Below are 25,979 nucleotides of genomic sequence, written 5' to 3' on the forward strand. Positions count from 1 at the left end.
AGGGAAACCAAAAGGGATATGGTTTCTGCTTGAAAATCTCTGCAAAGTAATAAGCTTGGCTGACCATGACTGCAGTGGTTATCTGTTCTTGCCTGGTAGAATTCCACTTCTGGGAATGATTTGCTTCCAAATTCAATTGATAAATGTTTAGTCCTCTAGGACACGCAAAGACTGTGTTTTGCATTTGTAATAGGGCGAGCTTCCTAATTTCCTGCTTTCACATTGTTTATCTTCATCTGCTAGTAATTATACTCAGTTTATCTTGCTTATGTTTTATTCAATCCATTTTTTCTTTAAAGATAGATCAGCTGAACCATTGAAAAGGGCCAGTGCTGTCGGCATGAACTGTGTGTGCAAAGCTCACGCGTACTTGTTGTTGAAGCAGTGGGGTCTTTTAAAATTCGAATGCGATCAAGCATCCTCTTGCCTGGATTTTTCGCCTTTTCCTTTTAAGCCTTTTTTTTAAAAAGCCTGGTTTTGATATTTGCTACACTAGTCAAATGTGTAAATCTGCCAATGATTCCAACTGATGGTAAAGAAAGCTTCCAGTATTCAGCTTGTTAAAGCCAAACTAATGTAACTGGGTGAAACCAGGTCCATTTGTTTCACCCCACTTCCCCCTGCATTTGTGCGACTCTGCCTGGTCAGTGCTAGGTAACAAATTAAGGTGGTAGACAAATTAATGAGCATTGCTAGTGGTCTTTGTTAGTGTATGAGGAATGATAACCTTTTCTTGAGCCTCTATTTTTTCCTGGACCTGAATATTAAAGCTGAGAACAGTACGTGCGGAGCCCATACACGACAACCGAATACAAATAAAATGGAATTTTGCCAGCTACTAGAGAGAATTTAATTGGGATTGGATACTGAGCATGTGAGCCTTAACCTCAGTGATTAAGTTGTGTTCCAGGCATAACGTTAACTTGGGGTGCGTGCGAGGTTTTAAGGCTTCAAGCTTTGTTACTCTATGGTCAAGAGCACTGCTGGATTATCCCCTCCTATTTTCTTCAACAGCCTCACCTTTGTTGTAGCCCAGAAACTGGGCAGGCAGTCCAATACTATAACAGCCTTATTTATTTATTTATTTATTTATTTCATGTGTGTACACACACAAATAGACAGAGACACAGACCCACACACAATAAATTACACATCCTTTTTAAAAAAAAAGAAACAAAGTTTAAGATGTATGCAGTGGGACATACCTGGAATATGGAGCATAAACCCTTCCTCAGGACTGTGCTTATGCCCGAAACTTCAATTTTCCTGTTCCTTGGATGCTGCCTGAACTGCTGTGCTTTTCCAGCACCATGCTCTCAAGTCTGATCTCCAGCATCTGCAGTCCTCACTTTCTCCTGGAATTCGATGTACAAATTTGGTCCCCATACTTGGGGAAGGGTATAATTATCTTGGACGCAGTTTCAGAGGAGATTCACGAGAATGGCACAGCATGGTGGCTCATTGGTTAGCGCTGCTGCTGCACAGTGCCAGGGAGCTGGGTTCAATTATAGCCTTAGGCAACTGTGTGTTTGGAGTTGGCCAGTTTTCCCTGTGTCGGTGTGCGTTTCCTCCCACAGTCCAAAGATGTATAGGTTAGGTGGTTTGGCCATGCCAAATTGCCCATAGTGTCCAGAGATGTGCAGGCTTGGTGGACCAGACATGATAAATTCAGGGTTACAGAGATGGGGTAGGGCAGTAGGTCTGAGTGGGCTGCACTCCAATGGGTCGGTATGGACTCAATGGGCCAAATGGCCTGCTTCCACAACATAAGAATTCTGTGATTCCAGAGGTTCAAGGGGCTGAATTGCATATTTTTTCTCTTCGTTCTTATGGTCTGATGTTGTTATTATGTATTGAACATCCAAAGAAAACCCTTGGTTTTTCAGTGAAATTGGTCTGGGTTGTCAGCTTGTAAATATTGTGTAGAACAATCATTCAGTTTTTTCCCTTCCCTGTGCAGAAATGTTTTTCTTTGTTTCCCCAGTGGCCATGTTGGGAGCATGAAACTTGAGTGAGTATGTACCATTTAGTATTCCCTAGATGTTCCTGCAGCAAAGCCCTGTTCCACTGGGCTGCATAATTGCGGATTTGTGAAACATTCAGTTTGTTTGAGTGCGTTTGGCACGAGAACAAAATCTCAAACCTTGTGCGTTGCGATGGATCTTTGAAATGTTTTGTAGTTGCAGTGCTTTGAAAATATTTCCATTCCTGATTATGCCTGCCAAAAACGGTAAATGTTAATGCTGCCAGGAATTCTAGTCGGATGGTCTTTTTAGTGAGGAAAACCATAGTGCTTTATAAATGAAGCATTTGTCTGATCACAATAAATCATAAGAATGTGTGGAATCCATCGCCCATCTCTTTCGTAAATGTTCTTTATGATATCTCTTGGAGGAGACCCAGAAGCTTGTGAGATTAAAGCAACCACTGAAGGAATGAAGAGGAAGCAAAGGGTTCAGTCCACATTAAGATTTGTTTTTTTCTTGTGGATTTAATGGAAAAATTGTGAACATACTGTGCCCTCAAGCACAGTGCAAGAGAACATCTGGGTGCTGCATAAGTCCTGGCTGTTGCTTTAACCACAATTGTTAAAAGAAAACGCAGCTTCCCTGGAGCAGTCAATAGGTACAAAGTGTACATTTTAGTCATGGTAGCAGTCCTAATGAAAAGCCAGGTTCATAGCAACTACATGTTTAAAGGTCTTTCTTTTATAATATAAAGCATATAAATGAATAAAAAGTGTCATGTCTTTGGATTTTGTACATGTTTACCACAGAGAGATTCTCAAAGGAGTTGCATTATAATGTAGGCCTTTGCAAAGAAATATATCCACACAGGCATTTGTTTTAGATAAAATTTAGGAGCTGAAAGGTCGTCAAATTGTTAATTGACTAAATATTGAAGTTACTTCTCCAAACACTGAATACATAAGCATGTTTCAATGACCAATATTACCCTGAACCCACTGGGGTTAATTTTGTGCAACAGTGCAAATGCGCAATTTTGGATGGGTCATCTATTATACTTTTAAATGCAAATTAGCAGAGATGTATATTGGGCAGCTAAATTGAAACTGGCTGTTCTACCTTGTCCCACAAATTAAGACGACCAGGTAAACTTTTGTGGAGGCAACAGGATCCCAGCTGTGGAGAGTCCTGTGTTTCCCCTTTCAAGGAATGCCTGCATTATCATCATCATCATCCACTCAGGTACTTCACAGGTTAGGGGGGGCCTTTTCCCCTGGGATCAAGGACCATAGGATTGGAAGTCTGTGCCACCAGGAATTATTGGGGAATTGGAGACTGGCGCCTCTCATAAGCCCGGCAGAGATGCAGTGGTTGCTCCCCAGCCTAATATCCACCTTCTGCTAGAGTCATCAACACTGGATCCCATGCCTCAGAAAAGTGAGGCAGGAGTGGTTTGCAGGGTGAGAGCCATTGTGTCAGAGGAGCGCAGGTCAGCAGTGAAGGCAGCAGGGTGGGTCTTAGCTGGTGCACCCCATGCCTTCTGAAGCCAGGTGCTTCAGTCAGCTACTTGGTGCTTTTGAATGAAGGTCTCGCCCTGGAAGACTGAGTAACCTCGGCATGCTGCCTGCTGGGTTGATACTGGGAGTGGCAGGACTAGGCCCTTAAAGGGAGGTTAATAGCAGAGACTGGGAAGATCAAATGGGCCTTCCCACCAGAGACATTCTGACCATCCTCTCACCTGGTTAAATACCTTGAGTGTTATAATAGTGCAACTGAATTAAATCTTGTGACAATTACTGGTGTCATATGGTGTGAGCAAGGTGGACTCTTGGTCACTATAAGTTAGATTTATCGCTATTGTCCTCTGATTGTGTTCGGATGACCAAGGCCTGCTTTGCCTGTTTTGGTGGAGCAAAACCATCAGGTCGTTTAAAGACACGAAGTTCATGTCTCAAACATGATGTAATTTATTTCATGATAGCAACTCCTACAAAGCTATGTTGGTATATGAGGCATTATTATTCAGACTCTTGTGACAGAGGGTGTTACTAAGACTATGAGGAAACCAAGATGGTGAGTTTTATTCCTTTTCAAGATCCAGAGCCGTTCTGCCAGGTTACCACATTGGATGGAACTTAATGAACTCCTCAACATTAATCCTGACAGTAGCAAACGTCTTGCACAACACCTGCAATTACTGAGGTTACCTCAGGAGAGGGTGTAAGATTCTGGCCTATGTTGGAGAATAGTTTATGACCACCTGTTTGTTTGCGAACTGAGTAAAACACTCACTCATTCATAAAGCATTCATTAACAGCTTTATACTGGGAGCTTCAAGAGCAAGTTTTCACTGAGCTCACAATCTAAGATCCGAGCTAGCGTTTGGCAATTCACTTGTTTAAATTAAGCAAAGATGACTCATCAACATAGTGAAAGGTAGAGCATTGATTATTTTATGTCATTATGCAAAGACAATTCACAAAAATTGGCCTCGCTTAGCTCCATTGTTATTGACTAGGTGCGCTTGCTCCCGATATTTTCTCAATGATTTTTGCAGTTGTCTTCGAATCTAGCATCAGATCCCCTATCTCTATGTCTAACCTCTTATGACCAGGTACCCTGCATCCTTGGAGGTCACCTTTTTTATTCATTCATGGGATGTGGGTGTCACTGACTGACCATAATTTATCGCTTGTCCTGAGTTATCCTTGAGAAGGTGATGGTGAACTGCATCAAATGTGATAGCAGGTGTACATCCGAGGAAGATGAGGCATGAAAGAACATAACTCAAAGCTGCATCACCTAGTGCTGTGTTTTTGTCAAAAAATGAACACCTCTCCCTAACCGGCACCTTGATTGAGTCTCCAGGGTTGTTGTATCCAAGATAATTTCTAAAATTAGACTCAAGCACGTTTGTTCTTCTGATTGCAGTTTACAGGAAAGGTAATGGATATAAGCAAATAAGCATTTAATTATAGTCTCTGAGAACTTTAGTTAGTCATTCCCTGTGAGCTTTTAGCCTTGTACAAATCTCACTTCTCATCTGATTTTTCCCAAATTTCTCGCCATGGCCCATGTCATCCAGGGACTGGGAAGATACCGCCCATAGAAATGTACGTGCACAAATATTATCACTTGTTTGTGTATTGGCAGACCAGCATGAAGGAATGTTTGATTGACAAACACACTAAGTAAAATGTGTGAGATTTTTAATGAGTACTAATCTGCAGTCAGTTACTGGGAAACAAAAATCCCAGTGTATTTTGTGGAATCAATACGTCCCACAAAATGGTGAAACTGACAATTTTCATTTGCTACTGTGTCTCCTTTAGCTTTTCTCAATGTTGCCTTTCGTATACACCCAAAAGCCGTGGCAGAGCTATGGACAGCGGTTTTCAATTTTTTGTCTTATTGGCTAGAGATTTCCGACAGTTAATCTGAGATAGGGCCTGGCAGTTCTTTAATGTAAATCGCTTTTATAGCTCTTCTTGAGATCCAGGAAAAGTGGGATGCTTTCCTGCCAAACTGCAAACCTCATCAGCCTCCAACTTTTGGCTCCTTCAAAAAGACTCCAGCCTCTCCCAATTATAATTTCTCAGTCACAAACATCCATCCAACCTTCTCAGCCATTACTCGTGAGCTCCCTTGCCGCGGCTGGGGATTATATCTACGAGTCTTCAGCTATATACTCCTCCCTGGTGTTTCCTCCTGCCCACTTTTGGGCGGCACGGTGGCACAGTGGTTAGCACTGCTGCCTCACAGCGCCAGAGACCCGGGTTCGATTCCCGACTCAGGCGACTGACTGTGTGGAGTTTGCACGTTCTCCCCGTGTCTGCGTGGGTTTCCTCCGGGTGCTCCGGTTTCCTCCCACAGTCCAAAGATGTGCAGGTCAGGTGAATTGGCCAAGCTAAATTGCCCGTAGTGTTAGGTAAAGGGGTAAATGTAGGGGTTATGGGTGGGTTGCGCTTCGGCGGGTCGGTGTGGACTTGTTGGGCCGAAGGGCCTGTTTCCTCACTGTAAGTAATCTAATCACTGACGAGGCTGCCCCTTTAGGTGTCTGCTGATAAGTGGCTATTCAATAGATTCTGCCATTATGGTTGGCAGGGTTAACAATTGTCAGGCTTTACTGGACTAATCCATTGACTTTGGCCTACCCCTAATTTCCCGTTGTTGTTGTGTTACAACCACTATGAAGAAAATCAGCAGGTATAGGTCTGTTATATAATCTGTCTGGCTAATTCTTTCCACTACTATATACTACCAGTGAGCTAAGTGGAACACATGAGACAGTTCAAGAACAATTGTGGATGGGAAATAAATTCTGGCCTTGCTGGCAATGTCCATGTCCCTTGAATGAATTGAGGAAAAGGGCTGGGATCTGAGAAAAGAAAGACTCATTTTGTCGTTATAAATGGTTTTCATAACTTGAATGTTGCAAAGCCCTTCTCAACCAACAAATACTTTTTAAGTTGTAATTGTTACTGTTGCAATGGAAAGAATAGACCTAACCAGGCAGCACTCAATGCACAAAAGAAAGGCAACCTGTTCTCTTCCTCCAAGCCAATATTTATTATCTTCATAGCAAGTGTGAAATGAAGTGAAAGTAAAATGCTACAACAAAAACAGAAGTTGCTGGAAAAGCTCAGCAGGTCTGTCAGCATCTGTGAAGAGAAATCGGAGTTAATATTTAGTGACCCTTCCTCAGAACTGATGGTGGCTAGGAAAATGTTAGTTTATAGTAGGAAGATAGGGTGGGGGGAGGGGATAAGGAGAAGGAAATCGCCGGTCAAATACCAGGAGTGACAGTGAAATTAATGACGATGGACAAGAAAAAAGATTGGAATGGAAATCCTGATGGAGAGAGGAACAGAGCGTCTTCAAGGTGGGAATGCCTGGAAGAGATGTGGTAGTGAGTTAAATACTAAATAAAAACTGAAAGAAATGCAGATGCTGTAAATCAGAAAATACTGTAGATGCTAGAAAGTGAAATAAAAACAGATAATGCTGGAGAAACTAAGCAGTTCTGGCAACATCTGTGGAGAGATAAACAGAGTTAATGATTCATATGAACCAGGAGCAGGAGTGGGCCATCTGGCCCCTTGAGCCTTCTCCACCATTCAATAAGATCATGGCTGATCTCTTCATGAATTCAGCTCCACTTACCCGCCCGCTCACCATAACCCTTAATTCCTTTACTGTTCAAAAATCTGTCTGTGTTTGTCTTAAAAATATTCAGCAGCTTCACTGGGCAGGGAATTCTACAGATTCACAATCCTCCTCAACTCAGTCCTCAATCTGCTCCACATTACTTGAAGATTATGCCCCCCATTCGAGTTTCACTCGCTATGTGATCAACTAACCTGAGTGAATTTTTTGAAGAAGTATCGAAGAGGATCGATGAGGGCAGAGCAGTGGACACGATCTATATGGACTTCAGTAAGGCATTCAACAAGGTTCCTCGTGGTATACTGGAATACAGGAAGAACCAGCCATTTGGATACAGAACTGGCTCAAAGGTTAAAGTGAGAAGGAACATATTTAAAAAGGACCTGACGGGCAACTTTTTCACACAGGTGGTGGTGCGTGTGTGGAATGGACTGCCTGAGGAAGTGGTAGAGGCTGGTACAATTACAACATTTATAAGGCAACTGGATGGGTATATGAATAGGAAGGGTTTGGAGGGAAATGGGCCAAGTGCTGGACTAGATTAGATTAGGATATCTGGTCAGCATGGTTGAGTTGGAATATTGTACAGCTCTATGTCTCAATGATTCAAAGTCTATGTGACTCTTCTTCAAAACTAAAATTTCTGCACAAGAATCATGTTGGATATGAGACATGAACACTGTTTCTGTCTCCATAGATGCTGCCAGACCTGCTGAATTTCTCCATTTTCTGCAGTGAAATGAATTTGAGAAGAATCATGTTTGATTAAAACACAAGTGGGTGAACTGTTGAAAATACTTTGTTTGAATTCTTACATGTGTAACATGACTGAGTAAAATAAGCTGAGATTTGAAGAGAATCAGTGTCTTTTTTAATGTAATGTATGGTGCCGTGAAAGTGTTTGAGGAACGAAAGATAATAAAAACAAGAGTTTGGGATAAACTTCCTGAGCTTTAGCTAGGCCACCCACCAGCAGTGGTACATGAAATGCTGGCAATTTTCTAACTTTGTTAATGCAGCTGGGCACTGAGCTAAATTGGATCTTGACTGCATGCATATGTCTGACATAATTAGATCTACATCAAATAGTGAGCTTTTATTTTCAGCCTAACAATGAAACTCACAAAGCCATTGAAGTCCGTTACATTTTGGTCTCTGTACCACACCAGTTACAGTAAATGTAGGGCATTATCAGTTTAACATTTGGCTCCAAAGTACAGCAAAAATCCAAATCCCCAGGATAATCCCACTTGTTACTTGATGAAGTATAATAGATGGTTTGTCTTTCTCTGATTATATACTTCTCAGTTGTTCCAAGTAGGAAGTGCTCACTGTGTTAGGTTCACAGTTGGAGACTCAGGTTTACAAAGTTCAGGTGAGGACAGAATCAGACTCAGATACAATCTTCTTGCAATCCTCTCTGTTAACACCTGAGCCTGAAGGCTTACAGCATGAATAATGTGGACCTCAGACAGAGTAGTAGACAATATCCACAATATCTGTGCAACTATACCCTTGTCAATGCCTTCAAGAGCAAAATCAGGAGTAAACGTGAAGAAATGATATTTGGCTATTGGATATTAAATTAGTTAGTTTTACTTGTCAATAGTTTTGTGTGAAGATAAAAGTGGCCACAATGATGATCCACATGGCATAAGAATTAATCCACTTTAGAACCCAGTGTGCATGAAGTGTCTCCAAATGTATTATTGGCCTTATTGCTAATATCGTCACATTAGCTGAACACCTTGAATGAACAGTCTGTAACCCTTTTCCTTTACCGCCTCAATGGACAGATGCCAATTCATTTTTATATGGTCCATGATTCCTGTTCCAACATCTATTAATTTGCATTACATAAATGCATTAAAGCACAGTTACCACTTCAGCCTATTTGTTTAATTGACTTGGATGTCTTTGCATACGATCAATCTCCTTTACTCCAGTCATTGAGCCACATAATTTGGTGACAGAGGCTGATTTATTGATATTACTAGGAATGTCAGACATCCAAATCTGATATAATAATGTACCTGCTGGACTCTGCTTGCTTGCACACCATCTATCAAGAGGTAGGGAGTGGTGCCGGCGTAATTACGGAAGATAAACTGTTCTACGTACCCAACAAAGAGACAGGCAAAGTTGGGGTCCAGACATGTGCCCATGGCTACCCCTTTGGTCTGGAGGAAGTGGGAGGATTCGAAGGAGAAATTATGAGTGTCGGTGGAAGGGTACTGTTGGGGACGTCGGGAGAGGAAAATACGGCGGGCTTGGAGGCCCTGGTCATGGCGGATGGAGGTGTAGAAGGATTGGATATCCATGGTGAAGATGAGGCGTTGAGGGCCAGGGAAACGGAATTCTTGGAGGAGGTGGACGGCATGGGTGGTGTCTCGAATGTATGTGGGGAGTTCCTGGATGAGGGAGGATAGGACAGTGTCGAGATAGGTAGAAATGAGTTCAGTGGGGCAACTGGCCTACATCAGGGCATTGAGAATAGAAGTTGGGACGTTATGTTGCAGTTGTACAGGATGTTGGTAAGGCTGCAGTTGAAGAATTGTGTTCAGTTTTGTTCAGCTTGCTCTAGAAAGGATATTAATGAACAAGGAAGTGTGTAGAAGAAATTTACAAAGATGTTTCCTGGGCTAAAGGCTCTCCGTTGCAGGCTGAGGTTGGACAGGTTAGAACTTATTTCTTTACAGCGTAGGAAACTGAGAGGGTTCTTATATAAGTGTAACTCTTATAAAATCATGAGAGGCGTGCGTGGGGTGAATATTTCAAATTTTTTCCAAGGTTGGGAAATCGAGATCTAGAAGACATCCATTAATATTTGGATAGGAAAAAAAAATATATTAAAAAGGAACCTGAGGGGCAACTTTTTTACAGATCGTGGTACGCATATGGACTGAGCTGCCAGTGGAAGTGATTGAGGTGGGTATAATACCAACATTGAAAAGGCAGATTGGAAAGGATTAGAGGGATACAGAGCAAGGGCAGTGAAATGGGGTGAGTGTGGATGGACATTTTGGTTGGCATGGGTCAAATAGCTAAATATGACTACTGGCAGTCTCGTGCAGTATGACTGTAAATGAGTGTGTTTTGGGGTGGAGGCAGAGTGGGGGAGACTGAGAAAAATGTCATGGAAGGATATGTTCACAGGTTTCAGAATACTGAAATGAAGACATTTCGATAGTATCATGCAACACGGGTCAGTATTACAAAGAATTATGAGTGAAAGGCAATGGAGAGTTTTGGATGAGCATTTGTTCTGCAGCTTTGTAACTGGGAGTGAGGTCAATTTACCTGGTTAATCTTCCGTAATTACACCGGCACCACTCCCCACCTCTTTCTCCGCTACATTGATGACTGCATTGGCGACACCTCGTGCTCCCGCGAGGAGGTTGAGCAATTCATCGACTTCACCAACACATTCCACCCTGAACTTAAATTTACATGGACCATCTCTGACACCTCCCTCCCCTTCCTGAACCTCTCCATGTCCATTAGTGACGACCGACTTGACACTGACATTTGTTACAAACCCACCAACACCCACAGCTACCTGGATACACCTCTTCCCACCCTATCTCTTGCAAAAATGCCATCCGGTATTCCCAATTCCTCCGCCTTCGCCGTATCTGCTCCCAGGAGGACCAGTTCCACCATAGAACACACCAGATGGCCTCCTTCTTTAGAGACTGCAATTTCCCTTCCCACTTGGTTAAATATGCCCTCCAACGCATCTCGTCCACATCCCGCACCTCCGCCCTCAGACCCCACCCCTCCAACCGTAACAAGGACAGAACGCCCCTGGTGCTCACCTTCCACCCTACAAACCTTCGCATAAACCAAATCATCGGCAGACATTTCCGCCACCTCCAAACCGACCCCACCACCAGGGATATATTTCCCTCCCCACCCCTTTCCGCCTTCCACAAACACCGTTCCCTCCATGACTACCTGGTCAGGTCCACGCCCCCCTACGACCCACCCTCCCATCCTGGCACTTACCCCTGCCACCGCAGGAACTGTAAAACCTGTGCCCACATGTCCTGCCTCACCTCTGTCCAAGGCCCTAAAGGAGCCTACCACATCCGCCAAAGTTTTCCCTGCACATCCACTAATATCATCTATTGTATCCGTTGCTCCCGATGCGGTCTTCTCTACATTGGAGAGACAGGGCGCCTACTAGCAGAGCGCTTTAGGGAACATCTCCGAGACACCCGCACCAATCAACCAAACCGCCCCGTGGCCCAACATTTCAACTCCCCCTCCCACACTGCCGAGGACATGGAGGTCCTGGGCCTCTTTCACCCCCGCTCCCGCACCAACAGACGCATGGAGGAAGAACGCCTCATCTTCCGCCTCGGAACACTTCAACTCCAGGGCATCAATGTGGACGTCAACAGCTTCCTCATTTCCCCTCCCCCACGTCATCCTAGTTTCAAACTTCCAGCTCCGCACTGTCCCCTTGACTTGTCCGGACTTGTCCGACCTGCCTAGCTCCTTTTCCACCTATCCACTCCACCCTCTCCTCCCTGACCTATCACCTTCATCTCCTCCCCCACTCACCTATTGTACTCTATGCTACTTTGCGATGTACCAGGGGAAAGTTGTAGTGGTCAGGTCTGCCTGTTAATGAAACAGTCCAAAATCTCATAGCCTCAGTACGCTATATGGAGGTCCTGGGCCTCCTTCACCGCCGTTCCCTCACCACCAGATGCCTGGAGGAAGAATGCCTCATCTTCCGCCTCGGAATACTTCAACCCCAGGGCATCAATGTGGACTTCAACAGTTTCCTCATTTCCCCTTCCCCCACCTCACCCTAGTTCCAAACTTCCAGCTCAGCACTGTCCCCATGACTTGTCCGGACTTGTCCTACCTGCCTATCTTCTTTTCCACCTATCCACTCCACCCTCCTCCTTTACCTATCACCTTCATCTCCTCCCCCACTCACGTATTGTACTCTATGCTACCTTCTCTCCACCCCACCCTCCTCTAGCTTATCTCTCCATGCTTCAGGCTCTCTGCCTTTATTCCTGATGAAGGGCTTTTGCCCGAAACGTCGGTTTTACTGCTCCTCGGATGCTGCCTGAACTGCTGTGCTCTTCCAGCACCACTAATCCAGATTCTTTTTTCCAGCATCTGCAGTCATTGTTTTTACCTATCTATACATTCACCTTATCCTGTGTTCATTCTTGCTTATAGTTCACACATTCAATTAGCAGTTCACTTCCCACCACATCTATATTTCAGTTTAGTCTGTATGATCAACATAGCTATTTATTTTGGATTCATTCCTCCTGACAATAACAACACCTTATTTCACCTTCCGGTGCGTAATTTGACTTTTATCTGAAGCTTCCCCCACCTCTTGTCAGTAACTCTTGTTACTTCTCTTGATCTGCAGCCTGCTGAGTCATTATTAGATTTTCATTTTCACTCTTTCCTGCAGCCCTTCGCTGTCCTGCCACTGAATGCCCCTACTTCTCTTCTGTCAAACAAACACTGCAGTTGTGCTCGTTCTTTGAAATGCAAAGTGATTGTGTCACTTACCAAAGGTATTGAAGCAGTTGCAAGGCCAATTGGATAGATAACTAACCAGGTTTTCTTCAATTAAGGAAAAGTGAATGGTAAAAGCTTGCTTCGCTTATCTTGTGAATATCGAGGACTTAATTTGTGATTAACAATTTCCGGTCAGCAGGTTTGCTATAGGTGCTTTGAGTACTAAAGCTAAAAATCACAGAACAACAGGTTATAGTCACACAGGTTTAATTGGAAGCACACTAGCTTTCGGAGCTTCCAATTAAACCTGTTGGACTATAACCTGGTGTTGTGTGATTTTTAACTTTGTACACCCCAGTCCACCACCGGCATCTCCAAATCTTGAGTAATAAAGGCAGCCTTTCAGCCAACTGTTGGGAAACCCTTTTTGAAAGCTGTTTAATCCTCAAATAGCAATGGCCCTGGCAACATCTTGTGTGTTACATAAGACAGTGTGTCCTCTGACTGACTGCAAACAATACAATATTAGACCTGCAGGTGATAGAGTAAAAAAAACTCACCATACATTTCCTATCCAATACAGGATGTTTCTCTGTCATGCTCAATAACAGCCAAAGTCATCTTCAAGAAATTTCTTTCAGGTCATTGATTCACATGGAAAATTCTTCGATAATATTTTTGTTACAAAAAAATGTCAGTTACTCGGAGTCTACAGAATAATTACTGCATCAATAGGAAATTCTTGCTAAACATAGATTGATAAAAATTCAGGCCACAGCCAATCACATTTAAGAAGCACATCAGAGTTGCCAGACATTTCATCCATTTTCTGATTGGAATCTCAACAAGTAATTAAATTTTGAAATTACACTGCTCATTTCCATTGTTAACCAATTAAATTGAGCAGCAAGATGCATTTATATAGCAACTTATAATATATTACAATGACCCACAATGTTTTATTGAAGCAATTATCCAACAATACTTGACATGGATGCATGTAAGGAGGTATAATTACTCAAGTCTGTGGTGGTTGCTGGGACATGAAGTGCATTCAAGGAAGAGATAGAGTTTTAATGAGTTCATAGGTGGAAGGATTCTGGAGAGCGGGCAGGACAGTGGAGGCGAGGCTGAGATGAGATCAGCCAGGATCACATTGAATGGCAATGCAGGCTCAAGGGCTGAATTGGCTCCTCCTCCTCGATCTTATAAGGGCAGATTGCCAAAAGCTTGGTCAAATACTTGGCATTTTGGGAACTGAGAGAGGCAGAGATATTTAGGCAGAGAATTCCAGAGTTTAGGATCTAAGCACCTGAAAGCATGGATGAATATAGTGAAACAATGGTATTCAAGGGAACGCTGGAGCTTTGTGGGGCTGGAGCAACTTACTGAGTTATGGAGTATCATGGAAGGATTTGTAAACAGGGATGAAAATATTAAAATTGAGAAATTTGCATAATTTAGATTGAACTGGGGTTGTACTTATATAATGATTAGATTTTGTGGCTTTGATACAGATACAGTTCCTAGCAGCAGGATTATGCATTTTACAACGGCAACATAACCAATCCAGAGCAAGATAGATAGAATAGAAATTGCTCAAGAAACTTGGCAGATCTGAGGAGGGTGCAATAGAGTTAACATTTTGAAATGTTAGGGGAAGGTCTTGTGCTATATTTATCAAAAATATAAAGAAATGCAAATATTTGGTCATTGGGTTAGGCACCACTTCAGTTTCAAGTGTCTGCTTGAACAAATAGAATATCCTGAACAGTATCACAGCTGATCTAATGAACTGCTTCCCTGCTCACTGAAGGCGCAATGTTAGATGACTGAGTCAAAAATATACGCAATTGCCTTGTCAGATGATGATCAGCAGACACGTCACACTGTTCATTGTTTTTTATAAAATTCTAGTTAAAGTAATTGCAATACTTGAGAAATCACAATAAGGTTGTACTAAATGGCTGTCTTGGAACTATAAAGTGCTGATGTTTGTTCAAGCTGGATAAAACAATTGGGCGTTTTCTATAACTATATAATGTGATATGCCATAGGCATACTTGATCTTTGCCAAAATACCTGGTGTTTTACCATCGGCTTTTAGTTGCTGTTTGACTTTGGTACGTTACGCTGAAAAAATGTCCTATCTGTTTGTTCAGAGCTCATTTCAACCACAGTTCTGTCTTTGAAGGGATAACATCCGAGCTTACTGTACTACATCTATCCCAAATTATACTTGGCATGTAAAACAAACAAATATAAGGGAACAATTGTACCTCAACAAACACCATGATTTAAAAAAAAAACTTTTTATATTAATGATGCCAAAACGGTGCAGTTTCAAACATAACCATTTCTGAGAAATTTGGGAATGACCGGGTTAAATTTCATATTTATGTTTTGCTCCAGATGTTCTCCTCATATCATCATTAATGTACTAAAGTACTGCACAATAACACATATGGATTGTGCAGTACACAACAGAGTAAGATGTTGATCGGGAGAGGGAAACAAGTGAGTCTCACAATGTTATATTGTTGTCTCTTGTAACTGCTGGCTGAACAAGCTCGATGACAAATTCTTACGAAACTCGATGTGAAAGGGCTGGCTCAGTCAATTTCCCGGTAATTATTTTCAGAATCTGTGTTCTGTTATTTTGATGTGGCACTCGGGCGCAGTCCCGAATGTGAACTCGGACGGACTGCAGTTTCCTGTCAGAATAATGTTTAGCCAGGTGTTAATGCATGTCTGGAGGGGAAGCGTTGGATTTCATTATCCATTCCACAGAGGGATTGGCCTCCTGGGACTGGGCCAGGTCTGAAGCCTCTTGGCTTACTGACATGTGCCATTTGTGATGAATGCAGCTGAAGTCCATTTGAGAAATTCTCTTGTCATGCAGCCAATCTGTCAGAGCCACGCAGAGCAAAGCTTTGAGGAAGCAGGGCTCAGTAGCAAGCTCGGAGTGTTTTAGGGGCAGAGTATTACAGAAAAACCTTCTCTGCATGCCTCTTGGAAAGCATCTATCATACAGGAAACCTGCTGCTACTCAGCTCTTTGGAACAGACATCAGTTTCTTTTATTTTGAAGTATTTTTGGTTGTTCCTGAGAGGAGCAGGAGGCGAGGCAATGATTAAATCGAGCTGGTTCTATGTCAAGTTCAAGTACGCAGAGAAGGTAAGTCGATATGTTTTCCTCTTTATTATGTCCCAAGGTGATCCTCCCTGCAGACCAGCCCTTATGGTAGACAGTATCTGTGTGTCGGCTGAGGAGGAGAATAAGCACTGCTTCAGTAGACTTGTGGCATTTTTCTTTCTCAATTCTTTCGATACAATGGATGCTGTGTCATGGGTAATTTGTGCTGAAAGACACCTGCCTGAAGTTAACTGGAAATAAAAGTGGTCATTTTGTTTTAAGCTGTGGGCTCTGGTTGTCTTAATTTTGCGGTTCTTCATGGATGTTAATGCGGTCCTGAACTATTGAAGCTGCCGTTGTCACACCAGCAAGAACCATAACTTGCAGCTCATGTAGTGAAATTGTATTTGAACTTCTCTTCAGTGAGTAGGGACTCTACACTTGTGTTTACAACAGGGCAGAATGAAATAAGCAGCAATGAGAAATGTAAGAATTGTTGCAGAGTTCTTGAGAAATATGAAGTCACAAGTGTATTAAAGGAATCAATGCTGACTGTGATATCTTAATATACACAGTGGTATGGTTTAATGTAATACTACTTTAGTGTGTACTGCTTTGATAATGTACACAAGGAATAAGCTTCCTAATTTTTTATAAGTTGCACAGTATTTCTGTGTAATGTCCAAGAATTATTTTTTTTAAAATATTCACCATTGACTCATTCTGTTAAACAAACAAAAACAGGCTGACCTCTCCCCGCAATCTGAAATTCAATAAATCCATAAAAACAGTTGTTTATATTTTTGTTTTCTAACATGAATTTCTTGTAATGTGTCTGTTCATGAATAAAGATGAGAAGCTTATCATTGTGTTTGATGGAACTCTGCATCATACAACCAACACCGGTATTAGGGATGCCTTCTATCAGCTATCTCACTTATCTCCTTGAGTAGAAATCATTCTGCTTTGTATCAATTGAGTTTGAATTAATGTCATCTTGAAATATTCCAGAAGTCAACCACAGTAGTCAGGCATTTTCTGTTAACTTTACTGGTGGGTTTCCAGGCAGATCAGGAATCACACTGAAGTCAATATTTGCCAAGGTTCTGCTGTGTCACATTTCCGTATTGAGCTATTAGCAAAATATGTTATTACTTGTGGTCAGTGACCCATTCTTCGCTATCCCTTTGTGCGTGCTGCATATTTGGGTCTGATTTTAACTCTGCATTATAAGTGAAAGCATTTGAATGAGTTAAAATCTTTCCTTTGTGCTTGCTCCAATTCTGTCTTTGTTCTTCCTTTGGCCTCATTTTCTATTTATTCACTCTTATGTCAGTTCTATCTTTGCTAGCTGCTCCCCACTTTTTTCTTTAGACAAGCTCTTCATTAACTTCACAACAAAGACCAGAGTGGAGTTATGCCTCACAAATCCCTCAAAACCTTTCCTATCCATGTATTTGTCTATATGTATTTCAAAAAATATAATTGTACCTGTCTCTACTACTTCCTCTGGCAGTTCGTTCCATATATACACCATCCTGTGTGTGAAAAAATCGCCCCTCAGCTTCCTTTTAAGTCTTTCCTCTCTCAATGTAAACCCATGCCTTCCAGTATAATAACATCCTTCCTATACCAGGGCAACCAGAATTGTATGCAGTACTCCAAATGTGGCCCTACTGATAGCTGGTACAGCCGTAATATGATGTTCCAACTCCTGGATTTAGTACTTTGACCAATGAAGGCAAGGGTGCCACTTGTTGCCTTCACCACCCTGTCTACCTGTGACACTACTTTCAAGGCACATGTAACTGCACCCCTAGGTTTCTCTGCTCAGCAGCACTTCCCAGCACTATGCCATTAATTGTGTAAGTCCTGCTTTGGATCTGTTCCGTTACCCTTTTTTATTTTTATTTTACTTAATAATTCTTTTGATGTTTTGAGAATTTGCCCTTCTCTATTTATTTCCCTCAGTCCTACAACGTCCTGAACACACCATGGCTCTAACCTTTACACAATTATGTCTCTCTACCCCTTCCTTTGCCTCATCATTGGTAGCCTTGCAAAAGTTCAATATGGATATAGGTTTGATCGCTGAGCTTGAAGGTTCAATTTCAGACGCTTGGTCACCATACTAGGTAACACCATCAGTGAGCCTCTGGATGAAGCACTGGTGGTATGGCCCACTTTTTATTTGTGTTTAGGTTTCCTTGGGTTGGTGACATCATTTCCTGTGGTGATGTCATTTCCTGTTCTTCTCATGGGGTGGTAAATGGGATCCAAATAAATATGTTTGTTGATAGAGTTCCAGTTAGAATGCCATGTTTCTAGGAATTCTCGCGTGTGTTTCTGTTTGGCTTGTCCTAGGACATGCGTGAGAATTCCTAGAAGTGTGGCATTCCAACCAGAACTCTATCAACAAACACATTGATTTGGATCCCATTTATCATCCCTGAGAAGAACAACAGGAAATGACATCACCACAGTAAATGGCATCACCAACTCAAGGAAACCTAAACACACAAATAAAAAGTGGGCCATGCCACCAGTGCTTCATCCGAAGGCTCATTGATGATGTTACCTAGTATGATGATGAAACGTCTGAAACTGAACCTTCCAGCTCAGCAAGCAAACCTACATCCAGAACCTCAACCTGAGCTACAAATCTTTTCAACTCGCTAAAAGTTCTATATATTTGATGAATTATCCAAATTGGGAGCCATGGATACAAAATTGATTTCAAGGTCAGAGATAGAAGGTGGTGGAAGGTCTTTTTTGGACTGGAGGCCTGTGACCAGTGGTGTGCTGCAAGGATTGGTGCTGGGCCCACTGCTTTTTGTCATTTATATAAATGATTTGAATGTGAATACAGGAATTGTGATTAGTAAATTTGCAGGTAATACCAAAATTGTTGGTGTAGTAGACAGGGAAGAATGTTATCTCGGAGTACGGGACCTTGGTCAGATAGGCCAATGGACCAAGTAGTGGCAGCAGGAGTTAATTTAGATAAATGTGAGGTGTAGCATTTTGATAAGGCAAATCAGGGCAGGACTTTTATAGGTAGGGCCTGGGGAGTATTGCTGAACAAAGGGACCGATGGGTGCAGGTGCGTAGTTTCTTGAAAGTGGCGTTGTAGGTAGACAGGTGGTGAAAAATGCATTTGACATACTTGCCTTCATTAGTCAATGCATTGAGTGTAAGAGTTCAGATGTCATGTTGCAGCTGTACAGAATATTTGTGAGGCTGCTACTGGAATACTGCATGCAATTCTGGTCTCCCTGCAATAGGAAAGATGATGTTAAACTTGGAAGAGTTCAGAAAAGATTTACAAGGATGTTGCTGTGGTTGGAGGGTTAGACTTATAGGGAGAGGCCGAGTAGGCTTGGGCTGTTTTTCCTGGTGCGTCAGAGGCTGAGAGGTGACCTTATGGAGGAATATAACATCACGAGGGGCACGGATAGGATGAATAGCCAAGGTCTTTTCCCCAAGGAGTCCAAAACTAGAGGGCATAGGTGTAAAGTGAGAGGGGAAAGATTTAAAAGGGACCTGGGGCGGGGCAGAAGGTGATGCATATATGAAATGAGCCACCAGAGTAAGCAGTGGAGACTGGTACAATTACAATATTCAAAAGGCATCTGGATGGGTATATGGATAGAGGGAAATAGGCCAAATGCTGGCAAATGGGACTAGATCAGTTTGGGATATCTGGTCAGCATGGACGAGTTGGACTAAAGGGTCTGTTTCTGTGCTGCATAACTATGTAACTCTATGACCCTATGCTCTGTCTCTTTATCTCTTCCTCTTTAAAGACCTTCCCTTAAAACCCACTTCTTTAACCATAGCATTGGTCAGTCCTCCTCACATCCCCTTTCTTTCCTTACAATTCATTTATTCTCACACATTCCTGCAATGCACCATGTTGACTATTGACGTATACAATATAGTATGTTTAATGTCTGGAATAAGCAGCAATTGCACAAGTTCAGATTATTATAGGCAGTGTGGTAAAATTTTATTTTATGTGTAACTTTTTTTGAAAATGTGCATGAAATGGAACCATTTAAATTCAAGTGATTCATTTAAGGAAAGAATTCACTTCTTCAAAGGAGACTGGAGTAAATTCTTTGATTTAAACAGTTGCAGGACACTGCCCATCATTCATCATAGCAAAAGGTTCTCTGTGGAATGCCATTTTGTCCGCTCCTGAGGAAAATGTCAACATTGCCTCAGTGTGATTATTATTGAATTGACATACTTTCGTCTTTTATTGTCATGAAGCCAGTGTTACCTACCTTCTGTGGAACTGTATATTAACGTCAGAGGAACACCCTGTGAAGAAAGGAAGTGTGCTGCACTTGGAAACATTCTTAATCAAATCTGAAAGGGAAGTTTCAGCACCATGATTTTAGCAAAGCCTGTGCATCATTTACAAAGCTCAAGCCAGGAGTATTATAAAATACTCCCTACTTGCTAATAAAAGTGCTGTTGTAACAACACTGACACTCAGTTCACACTGCTTCTACTATCTACAAGATGCACTGCAAAAATTCACCTGTGCCCCTCAGACAGCATTTCAAAACTAGGACGGCCTTCACCACCTAGAAGGACAAGGACAGCAGATGTGTGGGAACCTCCTGATCTGCAAGTTCCCCTCCAAGCCACTCACTATTTGACTGGGAAATACATCACCTTCAATCCTCTTTTGATCCAAGTCATTGGATCAAAATCATGGAACTCCCTCGCCAATGGTGTTGTTGATCTACCTACAGCAAATGAACTGCAGTGGTTCAAGAAAACATCTCTGCCAATTTCTCAAAGCCAACTCGGAATGGACAATAAACATTGGTCCAGCCAATGACGCATGAATGAATATAAAAAGAACACAATCTTCAAGGATTTTGGGTTGTCTGTGAGATAGAATCCTTACAGTGTGGAAACAGGCCATTTGGCCCAACAAGTCCACACGGACCCTCCGAAGAGTAACCCACCCAGAGCCATTCCCTTACCCTTTGACTCTACATTTACCCCTGACTAATGCACCTAATGTACCCATCCCTGAACAACGTGGGCAATTTAGCATGGCCAATTCACCTAACCTGCACATCTTTGGATTGTAGGAGGAAACCGGAGTACCCGGAGGAAACCCACACACACACTGGGAGAATGTGCAAACTCCACACAGACAGTCGCCTGGGGCTGGAATCAAACCGAGTCCCTGGTGTTGTAAAACAGTAGCGTTAACCACAGCCACCGTGCCGATCTTGGAAATATTTTAGCACCTGTGAAATATTTTAGCTTCTGTGGAAAAGCAATAAATGAAGTAAAGCTTGACTGCTGCATATTGCTCCCTAGCTTGCTTTAAACCAGCTTATACTAAGCTGCAGCAAAGCCTCTCATATTAACTAATTTTTCTCCTTTCTAAGTACTGACATGCACCAACCCACTCCAGGACCTTAACCCATCCCTTAAGGATCTGTACTGCCCTTTGCAAATGTTCCTCAGATTTGTTTTGGTGGCTTACAAACCAAGAGACTCATATTTGAATGCCAGCCTGAGCTAGCATTTGGGCATTGCTCGCAGGCTTTAAGAAATAAATTTAACAAAGTTATTAGATAAACTGGGCACAGCATCCTTCTTCATGGTCCACAAAGTCTTCAATTATTGCTGCTGAAATAACTGTTTAGCTGCTTTATTGGATGATTGGTGCAATTGATATCACACACCTTGTTTAATAAAACATTGATTCAAAAGTGGTAAAGCAAGCTGGTGTATTCAGGCAGCAACAGTAGCTCCCAGTCAAGGGATTAAGCAGAATACAAATGCCACATGTTGTTTTGGAGTGTGACCTTGTTAGTTATATAGAACCACGCTTACCGGGGGGTATGAGAGTTGCCTGCATTGGACAGGGAACATGGGGCAATGTGGCATTCAGCATGAATCCATCCCATTATGTCTCTAGACTATGCATTGGGCCCGAGTGTTGCAGAGTTTCAGGTTCTTGTAGCACACTGATAGTGTCCATACCTCTGGGCTAGAATAATGTGTCTGAACAGATTGATTAAAATTTTCAAGAGAACTTGATTCGCTATGTCATCTTCTGAATGTGGGAGGAGTGAAATTTGGAGAAGTTTTTTTTAAAAATTCCATACCAAATTTGGGAAAAAGGTACAGCAACTATGTGCTGCCACGTTCCACTTGGTGAAATCACCATACTTTACCAGGAACTTTGCTGCATTTTTGATCTAATAGAAGCCTGAAGGGACTGTAGAATAGATTCTGCAGATTATTTGCTGCAATGCACTGATGAAATAGGCTTTGTTCGCTGAGAAAATAGATTGTGTTCACTGTGGCATAGATTTCCTAATTGAGTTCTACAGTAAGATTCACCCCTACTTATAAGACCATAAGAGCAGAAATTAGGCTGTTTTTGCCCATTGAGTCTGTCCCGCCTTTCAATCATGACTGATAAGTTCCTCAACCTCATTATCCCGCTTTCTCATTGTAATCTTTCATCCCCTTGACAATCAAGACCTGTCTTTCTCTGTCTTAAATATACTAAATGACCTATCCTCCACAGCCTTTTGTGGTAGTGAATTCCATAGATTCACCACTCTCTGGCTAAAGAAGTTTCTCCTTGTCGCCGTTCTAACAGGTCTTCCCTTTACTCTAAGGATGTACTCTTAGTTCCACATCTCTCTGCTGAAGGAAACAGCTTCCCAATTTCCACTCTGCCCTAGCCTTTCAGTATTCTGTAAGTACTTCTGATTATTGGCTTACTCAGTGCAACTCATTGAATGACAGTGATATCAATGGATCCTCTGCCTAAACTAATATAGCTCCAACACTGTCATGTGTTGAACTTACATTTTTGTCATTTTTTTATGATTGAGCAACAGCACCCAGCCAAAGCCTATTATAATTGACTGTGATGTTTGTTTGAGCCAGAGGAAAGAAAATATATATTTATCAAAATTATGGAAGGTGGGAGATGGGAAATTGGTTAGAAGTGAAGTAATTGTTAATAAACTAGTATACAACTTCGCTAACTTTGTGTACTGTGAAGCTGTTCCTTAACAATGGGCTTGTGCACATATCAGATGGTTGAAGAATGTACAAACTAGCTCGCATATCTGATGAAGTTAATTTCCCAAGATATTTCATCTTTTCAGTTCCATTTAAAAGCCTCTTCACTTTGTTGACCTTGCTTAAATGTTATGCAACACTTTTGGAGATGCAGTAGGACGTTTACGTGACTGGGATCATTACCTTGAAAGTAAAAATGTGCACACTGACAAAGAAGAAAGCAGATAAGTGGGTCTCAGTAACTTGTTTGAGGCCCAGCACAGAATGGGTCAATAGTATGTAACAATCCTTTTATCCTGAGTCTCAAAAAGGAAATCAATTTCTCACAACTTGGTAAACCCTCCATCATTCCCTCTGGGAGTATGTGTTCCATATAAATTGGTGCTATTAGACAGATGTATGAATTTACCAAAGACCCATCAAAAAATTGCATGTCAACATTTCGCATTGTAGGACTTTTACTGTAACAACAAATTAAAATCAATATTGTTTAAACATCACTTAATAGTCCAGCAATGCACTGAACTACAGAAGAGGTACTCCCAATTTACTTTCCAACACAGCTGACAACTGGAGACTGGATATACAAGCCAAGATACACATGGGGAGAATGCAGAGATCCCACTGCACTAACTTCATGTGAATTGCTCGGGATGTTTGAACTATAATCCTCGTCTCTTCAAACATGGAATCTGTCCTCACTAGCAGCAGTTTACATTTCTAACCAGATTTCTGAATGGATGGTTTCTGTTCCTCAGCATTTCTAGCCTTGCCATTGCTATTGTATGGGTCGTTATTTCAGTACATAATGCATTTTGGATGAGTGGGCATGGAGATGACAAGAGGGTCATGGAAAGGCCACATAGGCATAATTAATACTTGTACTCACTTTCAAGAAGCTGAGACCTCAGCCCCTAACCCATGTCAGCCAGTATCCAGGGGTTTGACTCTTGGCAGATGTATTTTGAGGACATGTTTCTCTCTAACATGCTCAGTTTTTACCTTAATGGAAAGAACACTGTCCAGTAAAATAAATGTTATGAAATAACATTGAGCTCATTCCTCATAATTTCAGCAATCAAATAGCTCCTTTAATATTCATTTTCCCATTCATACATGAGTGATGGATACATGCCAGAGCTAGACAAAGGCTATTGGCACCTGTGAAAGAGGTTCTGTTCTGACATGAGTAATAGTACTGACCCCTCAAAGACGATCAGCTAAATAGATGATGAAAACTTTGTACCAAATATATTTATCTGAATTTAATGAAATATAATTAAAACTTGATCATCAGGTCAACTGATTTACTGTGATATTGTTATAGATTGATTACAAACTGTTGACATTTTGGAATTGCCCTCTGTGGTTGTAGACTGCCAATAATGTCCTAATGCAGTTGATATCCTGGAGTTGACAATATTTCACATCTCAATACCATAACGCCATTGTTGAAATTACATGTGAATTAATACTTGCTGTCAAGTTACAGGAACCAATGCAATTGAAACCAATATTGGACTAACAATGCCAATTCAGTCATGTCAGGAACATAAGTATGTGACATTTGATTTACTAATTCATCGTTGGTAATTTTAAACTTTTTTCTATAGAAGATGACTGCGAATACTTAAAAGCTTCTGGACAGTGTTAACTAATGAAGCTATCGAAGTGGAGGAAACATACAGCAATGATGATAGCTTGTGCATAATTTAAAACAAGATATCAAAAACATAAAATGCAGGTTTTATAATTCTCTGTTCTCGCTGTACAGTGTATAATCTGGCTCCAAACTACATGAACGTATTTGTAGTATGAATCTGAGGATTCACAATCCCTGTTGAAAGCTTCGAAACAATCTTGCATTTACATAGTATTTCCCATGACTTTATAATGCTCAAAACATATTATCGCAACTTTAGTACTATATAATTGTGGTCATTACTGTAATGCAAGAAATCAACTTACACACAAGAGTAATTTGGCATTTGTGAAACTACTGTAACAATAAAATGCATAAAGTTCTGCTTAAGGAAGCTAATCAACTCATCATGTTTGTATTGGCTGATAAGGATCTATAAAGATCTATTCAACTTTCCAGCTCTTGGTCCTGCAATCAGTTACATCAAAGTTATGACACCTTAAGTGCATATTTTAGTCTGTGTTAACAAATTCACAGGCCATCAATCTCAATGGCAGTAGCTATTTTATATGTGGCTTACAACATATTACTCACTCCTATAAAATAATTTCAACTCTATTAAATGTCCGAAGGAACATTGCAGGTCTAACTGTAACAATATGGGGAGATAACCCTTTGTGTCTGGCCTTCAAGTGCCCTAAACTTTTGATCCACGACTGACCCAATTGATTAGAAAGCTTACATTCAACAGTTTAGATTTTGAGCCAAATATGTTGATTGTTTTTCTGTAATATTTTATGCAAACTTGACTGCTGGAAGCTTTGTGTTTTGTGTTCGGAAGTCTCATGCTGATGCATGAATAAATATTACATGTGTGGGCCATTTGAGTATGTACGGTCAAGTTGCAGTACTGTATAACATTAACACACAGTTTGTATATTGAAGCTGGTTGGCCAGTTCAAACATGGAAAAATCTTCCATATAAATAAGATGTGTAAATTCATTTAAAAATGCAGGCTTTGCATTCTTACGGTGGAGGAACAATGAGATCCCTGTATATTATTGGAAAAAAAAGTTGAACATCCTTTGACTTTCTTATGCATTCACATCTTTAGTATAATCCATCCATTATTATTAAGTTAACTGCTTACTTATGCAGCATACTTTTATCTAATATGAGCATTTTATAAAGGAAGAGGAAGTTTTGAAAAAGCATTCTTGTGTTGTACAAGGTAAAGAGAAATATGATCCCTTAATAATTTGTGCTACTCTGTCTAGTTAGCAGTGTTTCAATCTCCTACTTCCCACCCACTCACAACTCCCTTTATCTCCCCACTGTTTCTCAGAAAGAAAACACAGAATACTCTGTCATTGGACTTGAAGAAAGTTTTTTTTTTCTAAATTGAAGCAAACTTGAGCTAATGTAGTGAATGGAAGCTCATAAAACGGCATGGAAGAGTGCTTATGTCCTGACATACTGTGCTCTG

The 25,979-nt window shown here is 41.4% G+C and overlaps 1 protein-coding gene across 11 annotated transcripts in view; it reads left to right on the forward strand.

Annotated features, from left to right (window-relative positions):
* auts2a (activator of transcription and developmental regulator AUTS2 a) overlaps positions 1 to 25,979 on the forward strand; it is a 1,206,729-nt gene that overhangs the window by 387,384 nt on the left and 793,366 nt on the right. The window contains exon 1 of one of the 11 annotated variants that reach the window (XM_043718605.1): positions 15,750 to 15,812. The exons of the other annotated variants lie outside the window; for them this stretch is intronic. Coding sequence (XP_043574540.1) covers positions 15,765 to 15,812 — 48 coding nt within the window. The 5' untranslated portion in view covers positions 15,750 to 15,764. Of the gene's footprint in view, positions 1 to 15,749; positions 15,813 to 25,979 lie in introns of those variants that run through there. 11 annotated transcript variants of the gene reach the window in all.

The sequence above is a fragment of the Chiloscyllium plagiosum genome, chromosome 28, assembly GCF_004010195.1.
Source record: "Chiloscyllium plagiosum isolate BGI_BamShark_2017 chromosome 28, ASM401019v2, whole genome shotgun sequence".
NCBI classification, from domain to species: Eukaryota; Metazoa; Chordata; class Chondrichthyes; order Orectolobiformes; family Hemiscylliidae; genus Chiloscyllium; species Chiloscyllium plagiosum.